A 14,575-nucleotide genomic window follows, 5' to 3' on the forward strand; every position below is an offset into this window, starting at 1 on the left:
TGAGCACAGGCTGCTCATGGGGCTCCCAGGGTGGTAGAGGCTGCAGCTGAGGACACTACGGCGTCACTGCGGGGTGAGAGGTAGAGGGGGACCCCACTCCACGTGCCTGCAGTGACACCAGCCTCAGGACACATAAAACCACTCAGAAAAATGGTAACAAAATAATTTTATTCTGCTTTATCAAAAGAACTCAACACCGTGAATGTAAACCTGACCATATGTATCGTGTTTCCTTAAGGAGATGTGGATCCAGGGGCAGACCCCTTTAGTCACAGGCCCACACAGGCCCTTGGAACGGAGAGAAAAGCCAGTTCTAACCCACAGTCCCATGTCCCTGCTCACACCTGGGGCTCAGAGGGAAGCACAGCCCACCCTGGGGTGCTAAAGCTGTGGCAATGCCCCCCTGCACACCTACTGGGGCCTCTGCAGCAGCGGCTGGGCAAGCAGGGAGGGAGGGAGGCTTTTGCAGAAGGCACCGAGCATCACACAGGCTGCTGCAGGACCTGGGACTACAGGAGCATCCCCCAGGGTCCCTCAGACCAGGCTGATGTCATCCAACCACAGCAGGGGGACACTGAGCCAGTGACAGCCACTCAGGATAAAGCCATGCACCCACCTGGATAGTGCAGGGAGACCCAGCAAGGCTCAGGTCCAGAGGGAAGCCAGCCCTTCCTGCACTGGCCTGGAAGGTTTTCCTGCTCCCTGCACGGGCATCTCGCTCTGGTCACTGCAGGAGAGCTGTGAGCTGCTTGGTTATCACTCCCAGCAGCTCCCCTCGTGCCCCTGGCACCTCCAGGCTGGCAGAACCTACCCTGTCCACCCATTCCTCATGCCCAGAGTGTCCAACCCCAGTAACACATGGAGAACAAGCCTACATCCCTGCCAGCATCCCCTCCAGCAGTGCTTCTGCTCTATGAAGTCTGCCCTCATCCCAAAATCCAAGTGAAGAGGGTGCTGCCGGGGTGAGGAGAGGCTGTGCCCCCATGCCAAGGGCCTGCTGCACCACTGAGGAGGTGGTAGCTCAAAGATGTGACTCCACTGCCTCCTCAAAGCCCTTCCCACGGGAGAAAGGGGACCCTGCAAGTCAAACAGCACTTCCAGGAGACATTTCAAACACCACAGCTACAGATCACACTGCCCTTCCTCTCCACACTGGTGCCCCGGGTCCCTGGCTCCTGCCATGGCTGGGCTGGAAGAGGAGCTGGTATCCTGGAGGAGAGCACCAACTGGGCCTTGGGAGTTTGCAGCCAGATAGAGGACAGACAGACCCCCTGAAACTGCTGCCAAGTCCCACAGTCATGTCCTACCCTGCAGAAGGGGCAGGTCCAACACATCCCTGCTGTGCCCCAGACACAGAGGACAGGGAGCCAGGGCAGGAGCTGGGACAGCACAAGGCACCACGTGTTACCAAACTTCCTCGAGGAGACACTGCCACCCTCCAAGCCGAGCCACGTGTGGTGGGAACACAGCACTGCAAAGCCTGAAGCCCACACAACTCGTCTGGGGACATCATCAGCACAGGTAAAGCTCGAGCCTCTTGTTTTGGGTTGAATGTTTCACTGTGGCAAAAGCTGAACACGTCCCTCCCGTTGCCACGAGGCTGCAGACGGTGCCAGGGACACAAGATCTCAACAGGCAGAGTGCCTGGAGGGCCACCACAGGAGATCCTGCTGCCAGCACTGCTCAGGAGCAGCCTGAAGTCCTGCACTGCAGCAAACCTGTCCAGGGATGAGAGGCCCAGGGACACACTCTCACCACGGCTGTTCAAGGACACACGAGGCAGGTCCCACTTCTTGGAGCAGTGGATTTTGCACAGGGGAGCAGTGATGACTCACCTACTTTGCAGCTGAGGTGTCAAACATCTGATCTGCTGCTCCGCAGGGTCCCTTCACTTTTCTCTTCCCCCTTTACCTTGTCACCATGGCAGAGCAGTGGAAGTTCAGCCCCCTTGCCCTGCTGACCTAGAGGAAGGCTGGGATCTGAGCAGAGATTTCCCAAGCTCTGCTCCCAACCAGCTGCTCCGAGGTGCTCCTGAAATCTGGTTTAGGATGCAAGGTGAGCCCCAGCCACGCAGCTGAAACACCCTACAGTCAGTCCCAGGCAGCCAGTGCAAGGCTCTTGCTTGGAGAGGGGAGTTGCAGAATCCCATCAGAGACCATCTGCTCCGAGTCATTACCTAGTGCTGCTGTCTACAGGAATATCGTGGCTATGCAGATCCTATTCCAGTAACCTATTCCACACCAAACCATTCCTTGCCCTGAGCAGGAACACGCTGGCCAAGGAGAGCCCACTCCATGGGAGTCCTTGAGGAGAGAGAGAGAGCAGTGGCAGGAACCTGCCTGGAGTCCACCAAGTGAAGCTTCATGGGCAGGACGAAGGAAACCTCCTCTTCGCTCGGCCTCAGCCAGGAGCACTGGGAATGACCAGGGTGCAGCAACACAGCACTCAAAGCCACATCTCCTGCCTCCAGAGCAATGCCTGCTAAATAACTGCACCTACTCCGGAAGCCTTTCCCGGCGTCCGTCTTTTAATATTCCAGTATAGGTATGTTAGTACAGGATTATCCCTCCTTTGGAAGCACCAATTTAACAGGGGAAGAAACGGAAGAGGCAGAGCCCTTGCAATCTGTTGCTAGAAGAAACTCAACCCAACTGCCACCTATACACAAGATGTCCAGGCGTGTGCTGCGTCCGCCCCACCAGCCCAGGGCCACGTCCCCGACCACAGCCGGGCTTTGCTGCTGAGCCACACCAGGATTCCTCCTCCCTCCTCAGCCAGTGCTTTCCTTGCCTCTGAGCTGGCTTTCTCCAGAGGTCTCCGGGGCCTCCTGTGCAGGAAGGCTGGTTTGGTGGGCAGTCCTCGGGCTGGCCTGCTGGAAGGCACAGGACTCCAGGAGCACGCCGGGGATGCGGTCACCGAAGTACAGTTTGCTGTTGGCGGCTATGGCCTGGTACTTCATCAGCTCCAGGTACTCGGGGGTCAGCTTCAGCTACAGGAACACAAACAGGGGCTGTCAGACACAACTTTCTGGGTGCTGCATCACTGAATACTGCATCAGGCCTTCTGGGATGCAGGCTGCTAAATCAAGTGTTTTTCCAGTGCTGCCCACCTGAAGCTCATCTCCTGTGCAGAGGGAAAGAGGGAGCGAGTCCTGTCCTGACCAGCTTCCCAGTGCTCACCTTGTTGGCATCAGCCAGCTTCCGAGCAGTGTAGTACTCAGCATCAGCTTTGGCCTTCTCTCTTGCCAGGAACGCAGCATCTAACACGGCAGCAGAGGATGGACAGGAAAAAAAGTGTTAGGAAGTGAACAGTCCCACCACACTGAGCACCTGAGCCCTCATCCCACGGGGACCAGCTGACCCAGGAGTGCTCGTGACAGCTTGGCTGGCCCTGCACCCGCCCTGTGGCTTCCTGGAGCGTTCCCAGTGCACAGCCTTGCACTGCTGCACCCTGGATGAGCTCTGCAGGACAGCCTGTGAGCCCAGCCCTGAGGTTCCCCTCCCTGCCATCCCCCCTCAGCTGCAAAATGACCCCAGCAGTGCAAGTTACCCTCAATCTCGGAAATACGCTTCTCCGTTTCCTTCTCCATAATCTTCTGTTGGTAGTGAATCCTGGCCACCTGTGCAGCCTTCTCTGCCTCTGCAATCACAACGGGCTCGGCTCAGGAATCTGCTTCCCAGGGTGTGAGCACCAGCACCCCAACCAGCAGCTCACTGCAGGATCTGCCACACCAGGTCTGTTCCCTACTCCCTCCCTTCCTGCTGGGATCCTACAGTGCCAGCCTGGACTCCAAGCAGTACAGTTACAGGAAGAAAACACAGTGCTGATGTCTCCAGAGCTGATATCCCATTTCCCAGGGCGATCCCCCTGGCACACTGAGCTCCCAGCCCAGTTTTTGCAGTGGAGTGGCTGCAGGACAGAGGTGCTCACTGCTCTGCTGCCACGGGAGGGAGGTGGGACAGAGATACAGCAGCAAAGACACTCAGATTTTCAAAACGACTCCTGGTGCAGCCTGGCCGTGCCTCCCTCAGTTACCAGGGAATGCAGGAATGGCAGCTCAGCCTGTCCTGGTCACATACCAATGATTGCTTTCTTCCGGTCTGTCTCTGCCTCCTTCTCCACCACCTTCTGCCTCTGGGCTGCAATCAGCAGCTTGGTCTTCTCAGCCTCCCTGCAAGGGGAGAAACATTATCCTGGGGAAAGGGAGACGGGGAGCAGCTCTGCATCTGAGGGCAGGAAAGACCACGAGCAGCTGCCAGCCCCCTGCTCACAGCCACGGGACTGGTTCTGTCTGCAGCTGTATGAGCACAGCACAGCCAGTGGGCCAAAGGAAGGGATTATCCCCCTCCCCACTTGGCACTGGTGAGGCCACATGTGGATGCATGTGCAGCCCGAGGCCCTCAGGACAGGGAGTGAGCCCAGTGCAGGGCTACTGGGAGCTGGGCTGGCTCAGCCGGGGACAGGGAGGTGAAGGGAGATCCAACAGCATCTCCCCCTGCTCCAAAGGGGTCTCAGGGATCCTGGAGGGGAACTTATGGGCAAGATACCAAGACCCCTGAGCCCTGATTTCAGTCTGGAAACAGAGAAACAGAATCCACAGGTGCACCTGGCCTGCCTAGAGCTCCCCTCTCACTCTCTGAGCACCAGGGAAGAGCTTGCTAACAGCACTGTGCCTGTCCTGGACCCTCAAAACTAATTCACACAGTTGTATGTCCAGCTACTCACATCAGCTCAAAATTTCTTCGGATGGCCTCTGGAATTTTGGGTTTCGTAACACGCACAGCCTGTGAGAGAAGGAAAAGGGAGCACATTTCAAACTGAATGTTTGGATGCAAGGTGTAGGAAATGCCCTTGTGAGAGCAGCTGCAGTGCTGTGGACAGTGGTGCCTAATCCTCCTGTGCAGCACAGCTGAGCATGGCCTCTCTCACAGGAGTGTCCTGCATTTGTATTTCCTGACAGCCATTCCAACCCACTCCCACTGGGGGCAGGTTGCTCCAAGCCCCATCCAACCTGGCCTTGGACACTTCCAGGGATGGGGCAGCCACAGCTTCTCTGGGCACCCTGTGCCAGGGCCTCCCCACCCTCAGTGTAAAACACTCCTCTCTCAGTTTAAAACCACTGCCCCTCACCCTGTCACTACAGGCCTTTGTAAAAAGTCTTTCTCCACCTTTTTTATAACTTATGTAAGCTTTATATAAAACTTCACATACTCTTTTTATATACTGAAAGGTCAGAAATAAGGTCTCCCTGGAGCCTTCCCTTCTCCAGTGTGAACAATCCCAACTCTGCTGCTTCTCTGGACAAGCAAAGAAAGTAGATTTATGGGACATCAGACCAGAACATCCTTCAGTGAAGGGACTGTTCTAAGCTCCTACCAGGAGCAAAACCTCTCCAAGCCCCTACAAAGCACCACATGGAGAAAGCTGACCTCACCAGCCACTGCAGGGTGCACAGGGGGATATTCTTTCAACCTCTGCACCAAAACAAAGATCCTCATCCCTTCGAAGTGGTGTCTGGGGAGTTCAGGCAGATGTTACCATGGTTAAATTAAACATGATTTTCTAACATTAAAGGTAAGCAGAAAACCACTAAAACCATTCCCTTGCTCTTTGCAATTTAAAGCCAATACCTGCAGGTCTGTCACCTGAAAGGTGCTTTTCTCTGTCCTGCAGGTCTTTCCCTTACATAAACCCAGTGTCTGAAAGGCATCACCAACATTTGGACAGTCTTCAGCAGCCAAACCTCAACTCAAGGCTCAACTATTCCATGGCATGTGGAAAATGGAAGCAAGAAACCTATTCAATCCAGTGAAAGAGGTGGAAAAAAGAGTAATCTTTATTAGGGAATGAACTCACCTGGATAGTGAGACCTGGTGCCATGACATTGAGGTCTTTCTGCAGGGCCAACTTCAAGTTCTCATCTATCTGATCTGTGTTTGGAGGACAAGAGAGAGACCATTTAGCTCATCACCTTTTCTCCCACAGCTGATGTGGCAGAGCCAGCTGGCCTTGAAGAGCAGGTCTGTCTATGGTGTAAGATAAAGATGCTCTCTGAGATCACTCAGTACAGTGTTCCTGTGCCCCCTGGAAAATGTTCTCAAAAGGAGAGTCCCACAAAAGTTCGGTTATTGATGGATTTGTGGCATTTGAGCTAAGGTTTTAAGGATCTCAGCAAGAATGCCCAGAGCCTGTGGTAGAAGTCTATCCCTTCTCAGCACTCAGACTTACAGTATCTTAACATTAAAATTCTGACAACCTTTTATCTACCATAAGCCCATTCTCCCCTGCTCAGCCACCCAAGAAGAACACAACACTGTCATGTCTTTGGGGCACAGGTAGGTACCAAGGAGAACATGGCCTGTGCTAATTCCTGAAACACTGTTACCTCCCTAAAAAACCTTCCAGCTCTCACCTGTTAAAAACAGCCAGAAGGAAGCTGTGGAAGTACAAAAGTGAATCCAGCAACAGAACAGGGGCTTAGAAGTAGGAATAGGCAAGACAAACCCATCATCATAGTGAAGGCAATGGGTATCACTGCACACACAAGAGCAGAGTGGCTGCTTTGGGCACCCAGAATCGGTGGAAAAGGACTGAAACCAAATTCCCACGTGCAGATGGAGAAAGACAAAGAAATTTGAACCACTGAAGTCCCAGGGGAAGAGGCCTATGGATATAAAAGGAGCTGGATTCCAGACTGCAACTCCAGCACAGGGGCTGTTTGCTCCCACTGGTTGGCTGTAACACATTCCAGAGCACGACAGGGAGATTCCACATCCCTCAGTGGGAGCATCCAGCTGCCATCCACTCACCAAAGAGCTCGATGTACACCTCCTGCAGGGTGTGGGCACTGCAGAACTGATTCAGCTCGTGATGGATTTTGTTGAAGATCAAGGTCTTGTCGTAGTCCGCGGTGTAGTTCCTCACGATGTCGTACACTGGGGAAGGAAGGGGATTACCAGAGGGCACCACCGACACACAGTGCTTCCTGCAGCACCAGGAATGCTGGGAAAGGAGCACAGCATGGGGACAGGGTGTGGGGCACCTCCAGCACTGGGAGTTTTCCGGACTGCCCTGCCCAGCTGTGGGAGGGAGGGAGCTCAGAGGACCCCCAGCCAATGCAGCTGGGACTACAGGACCTCAAGGAGCAGAGTAATCATGGCAAGATACACTGCACAGCCCTGTTTTACCATCTGCACAAACAAATCAAAAGCCTGTCCAGGACCTGCATGCATGGGAACAGCAACACTATAAAGTGAAACCAAGGATCGTTCCCACATTTTAAGCCAACCGTGTCCTGGGCTGCAGCAAAAGGAACATGTCTTTGCAATTCTCCCAGGAGCCAAGCGAGCACTTGGGATTAGTTCCACAGGTGCTCTCCCCTTCAGCAGCAAGAGAGAGGATCCTTGAGCACCTGTCACATTTCTAAACATACAGGGGAGAAGCAATCCTAGCGTTTACCTTCATCCTTGCAAATCCCTGGCTGTACAAAAAGCCTGCAGGCACATGCATGGAACTAAGTGCTACAGGACTGGGAGCCATAAGGGTAACAAGGAATGGGAAGAGACATGGAAATTTTCCAGACATGGATAATGGAAGTCCTGCAAACCAAGACAGAGCTGCTACAGGATGAGTAAAGGCAGTCCCAGAGCTGCCTGTGGAAACGGGATGGGAAATACCTGCATGTGGGGCCAGCTTGTTCACAACTTCGATTCGGTCAATGTAGATCATAACACCCCCACTGCAAGGGAAAAAGAACTCATCGGTTACCACTGCAGCTGTTCACAGCTGGCATAAAAGCAAAGTCATCTTTGTCCCACTTTTACTCAAAACTTACCCAGAACAGCCCTGAGTTCCTGAGCATTTTGCAATGAGATAGCAGCAAACCCCACCTTGGCACAGACAGGTCCCTCTCTGGGCATAAATCACAAACGTGCTCCAGCAAGCCTGCAAAGCACCTTCCCTTCCCTTTGTGACCTCCTGCTTAGCCAGCCAAAGGAAAATGCTCCTGAACAGGAACGTAACTGCAACTATCAGGAAAGGGGAGTCCAACACAGCGAGGACAGCAGGTGACACCTGCCAGCAGCAGGGCACACACCAGCTCCAGATGCACCACAGCTCCTCCAGGCAGCAAAACACTTCAAACAGAAAAGCCCTGAGTTTAATTCACACATTCACTAACTCCAGCAGGAGCTTGGCAGGGCCACTGACAGAAAGGAAGAAACACCACAACCAGGCACACACACTCCAGCACCTCATCGGAGGAAGCCTGCAGGCAATCCTCTCCCCAAGGGATTATGTGCTGCCAGAATGGCAGGGAAAAGAAGGAATCAGAAGTTGGGCTTGCCCTCAGGCTCTGCTCTTACTGGTGTACCTTTCAGCAAGTCATGCCCGCCCCTGGGTACCCATGACACAGGAGAAAAGCACAAACTCTGCATTGAAGAAGAAAAGACTTAATTTTCAACAGCTCCTAAGTCTCCTGAGAGCATAATTTTAAGCAGGATACTCTTGTGATGTCGTCCTCGAGACAAAGGCAAATCAGACAAGAAGCTTTAGCAGGAACTGTTTAGAGAGAGCTGGTCCCTGGCAGTGGAGCTCCCACATTTCCAGACTCTGTGATGCTTTAACTCCAACATATCCCCCGTGACAAACTCCATTTCTTATTTTGCAGATCCTGATCTCTGGCAGCTGAAGGCCAAGTCTGCAGGAAAACCACGTGAACTTGCCTGTGTCTGTGCTCTTCTGGAAGAGGTCTCCCAGGCCCAGCCTGTGCTCACTCCAAACCTGCTTCACTGCAACTACGAGCTAAAAACTTTGGGGATGGACAGAACTTGTCTGCTGGGAGGGACAAGCCAGCAGGAGAGACATTTGTGCCCAAAGAGAGACTTATTTCCCAGTGAGATACTACTCTTAAGAGCATTAATGCCTTTTTTACTGATCATTTTCTCTCTTAAGAACCATTATCATTATTTTTAAATCTTTCCTAGGCCTGTCAGGCTGCACAAGGAGTCATAATGGTACAGAGTATATGTGTTTTTCTCCACCTGTTCTGCACTCTGTCCCACCCCTTTGAATAAAACCATTGTTTATCACTGGAAGTGACATCCAACAGCATTCCTAGGGATCTTCTGAGCCCACTCTCATCCTCCTGATTTGTTCCAGTCTCCTCATGACAATTCTACCAGGACAGGGAAATCCCAGAAATCCTGGTGAGGAACCAGAGCAGAGCACATGGGCTTCTTCCTCTGGAATCTCCTCCACTGCCCACCCTTATGCTGGGGTCCTCTGGCACTTCAGTTTGAAGGGGATGTTACAAGGAAAGGGAGAGTGCCTGCAATGCCCCAGCCCTGCATCACTTCCCATGCAGGAAAGGCTCTGGAATGGCAGCTCACATCAGACAGGACTGTCTGACTGCACCACCACCTTCCCCAGCAACCCTGCCAAGGATCTCAGCCGGTGTGGGACAGTAAGTGGACTATTATCCACGATTATTCCACTGTTATTACCCAGTGTGCTGGGGGGTAACTGAATTATATCAGTCCTGTTGGTCGTGCAATGGCCTGGACGTGCCACTCAGAGCCCAGACTGGCTGAGGAGAGAGGAGCAAAGGGAAGTCCACAGGAAGTCTGAAAGGAGGATCAACACACGGACTGTGTGTGCCTGGGAGAGGTTTAAGCATGACCAGGCAGCAGTACTGCCCAACCTGACAGGACAAGGTGACAGTGTACAGGGAATGCCACAGGAGGTGGACACGGGTCTTTTAGTAGCTCTTAGAAAGCCTCAGACAACTCAGGGTCTCACCTTAGACCTGGAGAAGATGAGAAAAACTGAGGGGCACTGCCATAAAAAAAAGGCAAAGGTTCAGTGCTCACAGCTAGAGCTGCCACAAACAGGAGCAGACTGGGACAGGCAGAGCACCTAAAACTGGGCTTAAAGGCCAGATCTGGCATGACCAGACACACAGGGATTAACACTTGGAATGTTCATGACACGTATTTCCACGTGACTGGCTGACAAACAGGGATCTGTCCCAGCAGAGCATTCCCTGGCTCTGTCTGGCTCCTGACAATGATCTGCAGCACAAGCACAAGACATCCCTCACACCTCTGCAAATAATGCTCGAGCAACTGTTGGGGAAAGGCAGAAATCCCAGACACCAGAGGCAGATGCACACTGCCTCTGTCAGAATGAAATGGTTTTTGTCTCTGAGGTGACAAGTGTTCTGTGGAAACAGTCCTCTGGTGCCAAAGTATTTAAAAATCTGTATTTAATGTATTCACTTAACACTGATCAGTTATAAACGGGACAGGTTAAGGCAGAAATTGGGGATGGGACACCCACACAGACATTCAGAAGCTTCCTGATGTAGATGAGGACACAGGCAACAGGAACATAAATATGATGGAAGAGAAACCCAGCCTTTAAAATGGGATGGTTTAATGTACAACTGCAGAAACTTAAACTGTTTACAATCTGTTCTTGTAACTGACTTTTAACCAGGACAGTGACATTTCAGACTTCACCCACTCGTATTTATAAGCTAATGTTTCACTAAGGAAATCTGGATTCCAGGCTTTGGCATGGAGCAGCTGCAGCCTTTGGATCCAATTGCAGCAAACTGAAAGGCTCCTGCAGTGACACCTTAAAAGTGGACAGGGCTACTGGGACCTTTGGTCTGAAGTGTATTCAATTATTAACTAGGAACTGCTTTCACCAGCTGTTTGGTGTTGTAAAGCACATTTACTGCCTGTACCTTCACAACCACCTGCACTGCACAACTGAACCCCACAATGCTGAAATGCAGCAGGAACGTCACCAACTCACTTGACAGAACCAAACAGAAATATTTAGCTCCTAAATCCCAGAAGCACAGAATGGTGGAGGCTGGTAGGGATTTTCTGCTTCCCCTAAAGAATGGTTACTTCACCACAAAGGGACTTTGGACGAGGGCCTGGAGTGATAAGACAAGGGGGAATGGCTTCCCACTGCCAGGGGCAGGGTTAGATGGGATATTGGGAAGAAATCCTTCCCTGTGAGGGTGGGGAGGCCCTGGCACAGGTTGCCCAGAGAAGCTGTGGCTGCCCCTGGATCCCTGGAAGTGTCCAAGGCCAGGTTGGACGGGGCTTGGAGCAACCTGGGCTAGTGGGAGGTGTTCCCTGCCCATGACAGGGGGGTGGAAGGAGATGGGCTTTAAGGTCTCTTCCAACCCAGACCATTCTGGGATTCTATGAAAGCTGCAGCACTGAACATTAACATTATTTACAGATACTCCTGAAAATCTCTGAGATGTAAAACGAAAACCATGAGACCCGTATTTTAATATTTAAGCCCATGTGATGTCTGATGCTCCAGGAGTAACCCCAAGAACTCATTTCATTACAGGTTAAACCTGATCAAAATGAACTCTGCTTTGTTAATGTTGCCATTACCATTCCACTTTCAATTTCAATGAGGTCACTGAGTGTCATCATTCAAGTCACGGGGATTTATTTTTTTAAACAGAAATTGTGTTGAGGACACTGGAGCTAAAAGACAAGGTGAATCACCAGGGCTTTTTTTACCCTGAAGAAAGAGCTCCAGTCACCACTTTAACTTGTGGATGAACCAACACAACAGGATCTGCAACCCAGCTCAACCAGCCCTCTCCTCCTGCTACTGCTCTGCTTGTTACAAATAAGCAGGTCTGTGCTGACAAAAGAATCAGCTTAACTATGAATCAGGCATTTCATCTGGAAATGGACCCTCTCCCACCAGGAGGATTTCCATTCACCATTTGCTTTTGCCCTCTGGTCAGCACTTCTATCAGCCACAAAATCCAGATTAGAAATATCCGAGGGCAGACCAAAGCACAAGCAACAGGGTGTCAGAGTAACTGAGGGGAGAAACCAAGAAAAATCAAGATAATACCACTATGAATGCAAACACCCTCTGAGCAGCAGCTGCAGCAAAAGCCAGAGCACCCCCTCATGTACCTCCTGTTCTATAATTTCCATGTTCTATTACAGTGGGGTGTATGTGTGTGTTCAGGACTAATTTTAGGGCACGTGCCTTTACTTCCCAGCACTGTAAATGACACCACCGAGTGCATCTGCTCAGCACCAGGAGAAACACAGATGAAATCCCTACCTTGTCCCACAAGGCACATTTTTCACTTCATCAGTCTGCAACGTGGTCTGAAACACAAAGAGAACCCGAGCTCACAAACCGCTCCGCTCCCGGGAAGGTCCCGCTGTGCCCAGACTCTCACGACGGGAACACGGAGCCACAAATGCATCCTCTGCCTCCCTCGTGTGTGGGAAGAGGACAAGGCTTCTTCCCACCTGCCTTCTGTGGGACGGACAGGCAGCTGTGCCCATTCCCTGCTCCCAACTCCCACGGCACAAGGCCTGTGTCTTTCCTGGGAAACAGTGATGGCCACAAACACGGACCGTCCTCCCAGAGCAGGACATCTCCTGTCCCCAGCAACTCACACACGTGCTGGGCACCCCCACCCTCCCAACAGCTGCTCCTCCCAGAGGAGAGGGTACCAACCTGCACGGATTTGAAGGTGGTGATGAAGGGGAGCATGATGTGGTAGCCGGGTCCACTCGGGCTGGTTAACAACGCGCCGCCCCTGCGGAGAGAGAGGAAAACAGGGAGAGGCTCAAGCAAGCCTAGCTTTGAGAACAAGCAGGGACACTCAGCTGCAGGCACAGCTGGGGGAGTGAGAGTTACATTACTGCCCCAAATTTGCCACCAATTCCCCTACAAAAGGGCTGAGTGCTCCTGCTGTTCGCCTGTTGCAAGCTGACAGTCGTTCCCTTGAGCCCTGTGAGCAACTAACCCTCAGAGGAGGCAGCTATTGCTAAAGCCTCCCAGCATTGCAACATTGCAGAGCTGCAAGAACACAGATTTTCCTCTCTAAATAGTTCTCTGGTAACCATGGAAAAATCCAGCAGTGGATGTGATGCTGCCAGTTTGGATTTCCACGAGCCCCAAAGTACCAAGAAACCCCCCCAGGCTCTCAAGCTCAACATGCCTGTGATTAAAGGAAAACGGCCCAGGGTGGTGAGTGGGAAGGGCAGGGAGAACATTCCAAAGCACCAACAAAATGGGTGCTCTGGCTGGGGGTGACAGTTTGGGACAGAGGTGGCGGCTCCTGCTCTAAGAGGGAGCGATCAACAGATGTGAGGAGATGGGACAGACGCTTTGGATCTCTAAGCTCTGAAATCCAAACTGTGAAAAGGGACGGGAGGGAGGAGAGGGAGGGAAAGCAGCTGAGGATTCAGAGAGACTCAAACTCCCAAGGGTTCTGCACAGAGCCAGGGTGCCCGGGACTCATCGGGGAGCAGAGACAACAGGGGGAAAAACCGGGGCCAAAGGCAGGAGAGAGCAAGCGGTGGTGCCAGGACGGACCCCGGCGGAGGGAGCAGGCTCCCGAGGGCAGTACCTGTAGTACACGGCCAGGTGTCCCTCCTCGACCCTGTGGATGGCGGAGTAGAGCAGGAACACGAGGAGCGCCGAGGCCGCCGCGGCCGCGGCCCCCGCCTGGGCCATGGCCATGCTCGCATCCCCCCGCGCCGGCACCGCCACCGGCACCGGGACCCCGCGGCGAACGGGCCCTGCCCTGCAACGGGGACAGCGACAGCGATAGCGACAGCGACAGCCCGCCCGGGATCCGCCCGCGATCCGCCGGCACCGCCCCGGGCCCGGCACCGCCCGCGCCGGGCGGGACCCGCACGGGGCCCCCGCCGGGGAGGGACCGGACCGCGGCACAGCCGGGACACCGGGGACACCGGGGACACAAGGGACACCGGGGACACACGGGACACCGGGACACCCCGACCGCGCCTGTCCCGGCCCCAGCCTTGCCCCGGCCCCAGCGCTGCCCCACCCTGTCCCCGTCCCCATGCAGTGCTTGTCTATCGCTATCCCTATCCCACCCCTGTCCGTGCCCCATCCCTGTGCCGTACCTGCCTCTGTTCCCGTTCCTATCTCTGTCCCTATCCCATCCCTATCCCGTACCTGTCCTATCCCTCCCTCTACCCAGTCCCTATCCCTAACCCATCCCACTTCCTATCCCATTACCAAACCCTCTCCCTATTCCCAATCTCGTACCTGTCCCGTTCTCAATCCCTGTCCCTATTCCCAATCTCATCCTGTACCTGTCCCTACCCCATCTCTATTCCCAATCCCATTCCGTACCTATCCCTATCCCATCCCTATTCCCAATCCCATCCCATCCCTGTCCCTATCCCATCCCTATTCCCAATCCCATCCCATCCCTGTCCCTATCCCATCCCTATTCCCAATCCCATCCCATCCCTGACCCTATTCCATCCATGTTCCCAATCCCATCCCCTACCTGTCCCTACCCCTATTCCCAATCCCATCCCCTACCTGTCCCTGTCCCTATCCCTATTCCCAATCCCACCCCCTACCTGTCCCTATTCCATCGCTATTCCCAATCCCATCCCATACCTGTCCCGTTCCCCACGTGCTGCCGAGGCCGCGCTCCCGCCCCCTCCGCGCAGGCGCGCGGGCGCAGGGCAGCATGGGGGGGTCACGGCTGCGCGGAGTGATGACGTCACACCACCCC

General features: G+C 53.5%; 1 protein-coding gene across 1 annotated transcript; it reads right to left on the reverse strand.

The window, feature by feature from the left end:
- Positions 1 to 149: 149 nt before the first annotated feature.
- Positions 150 to 14,479, reverse strand: ERLIN1 (ER lipid raft associated 1). The gene is given in 13 exon segments (XM_027711063.2): positions 150 to 2,844; positions 2,846 to 2,989; positions 3,180 to 3,259; positions 3,550 to 3,639; positions 4,080 to 4,171; positions 4,726 to 4,784; positions 5,857 to 5,930; positions 6,810 to 6,935; positions 7,677 to 7,738; positions 12,124 to 12,170; positions 12,529 to 12,610; positions 13,427 to 13,603; positions 14,458 to 14,479. Coding segments are annotated over 12 exon segments (1,155 nt in total). The 5' UTR covers positions 13,540 to 13,603; positions 14,458 to 14,479; the 3' UTR covers positions 150 to 2,658.
- Positions 14,480 to 14,575: the final 96 nt, after the last annotated feature.

The sequence above is a fragment of the Pipra filicauda genome, unplaced genomic scaffold (genome assembly GCF_003945595.2).
Source record: "Pipra filicauda isolate LSUMZ 115617 unplaced genomic scaffold, ASM394559v2 scaffold449_size645428_pilon, whole genome shotgun sequence".
NCBI classification, from domain to species: Eukaryota; Metazoa; Chordata; class Aves; order Passeriformes; family Pipridae; genus Pipra; species Pipra filicauda.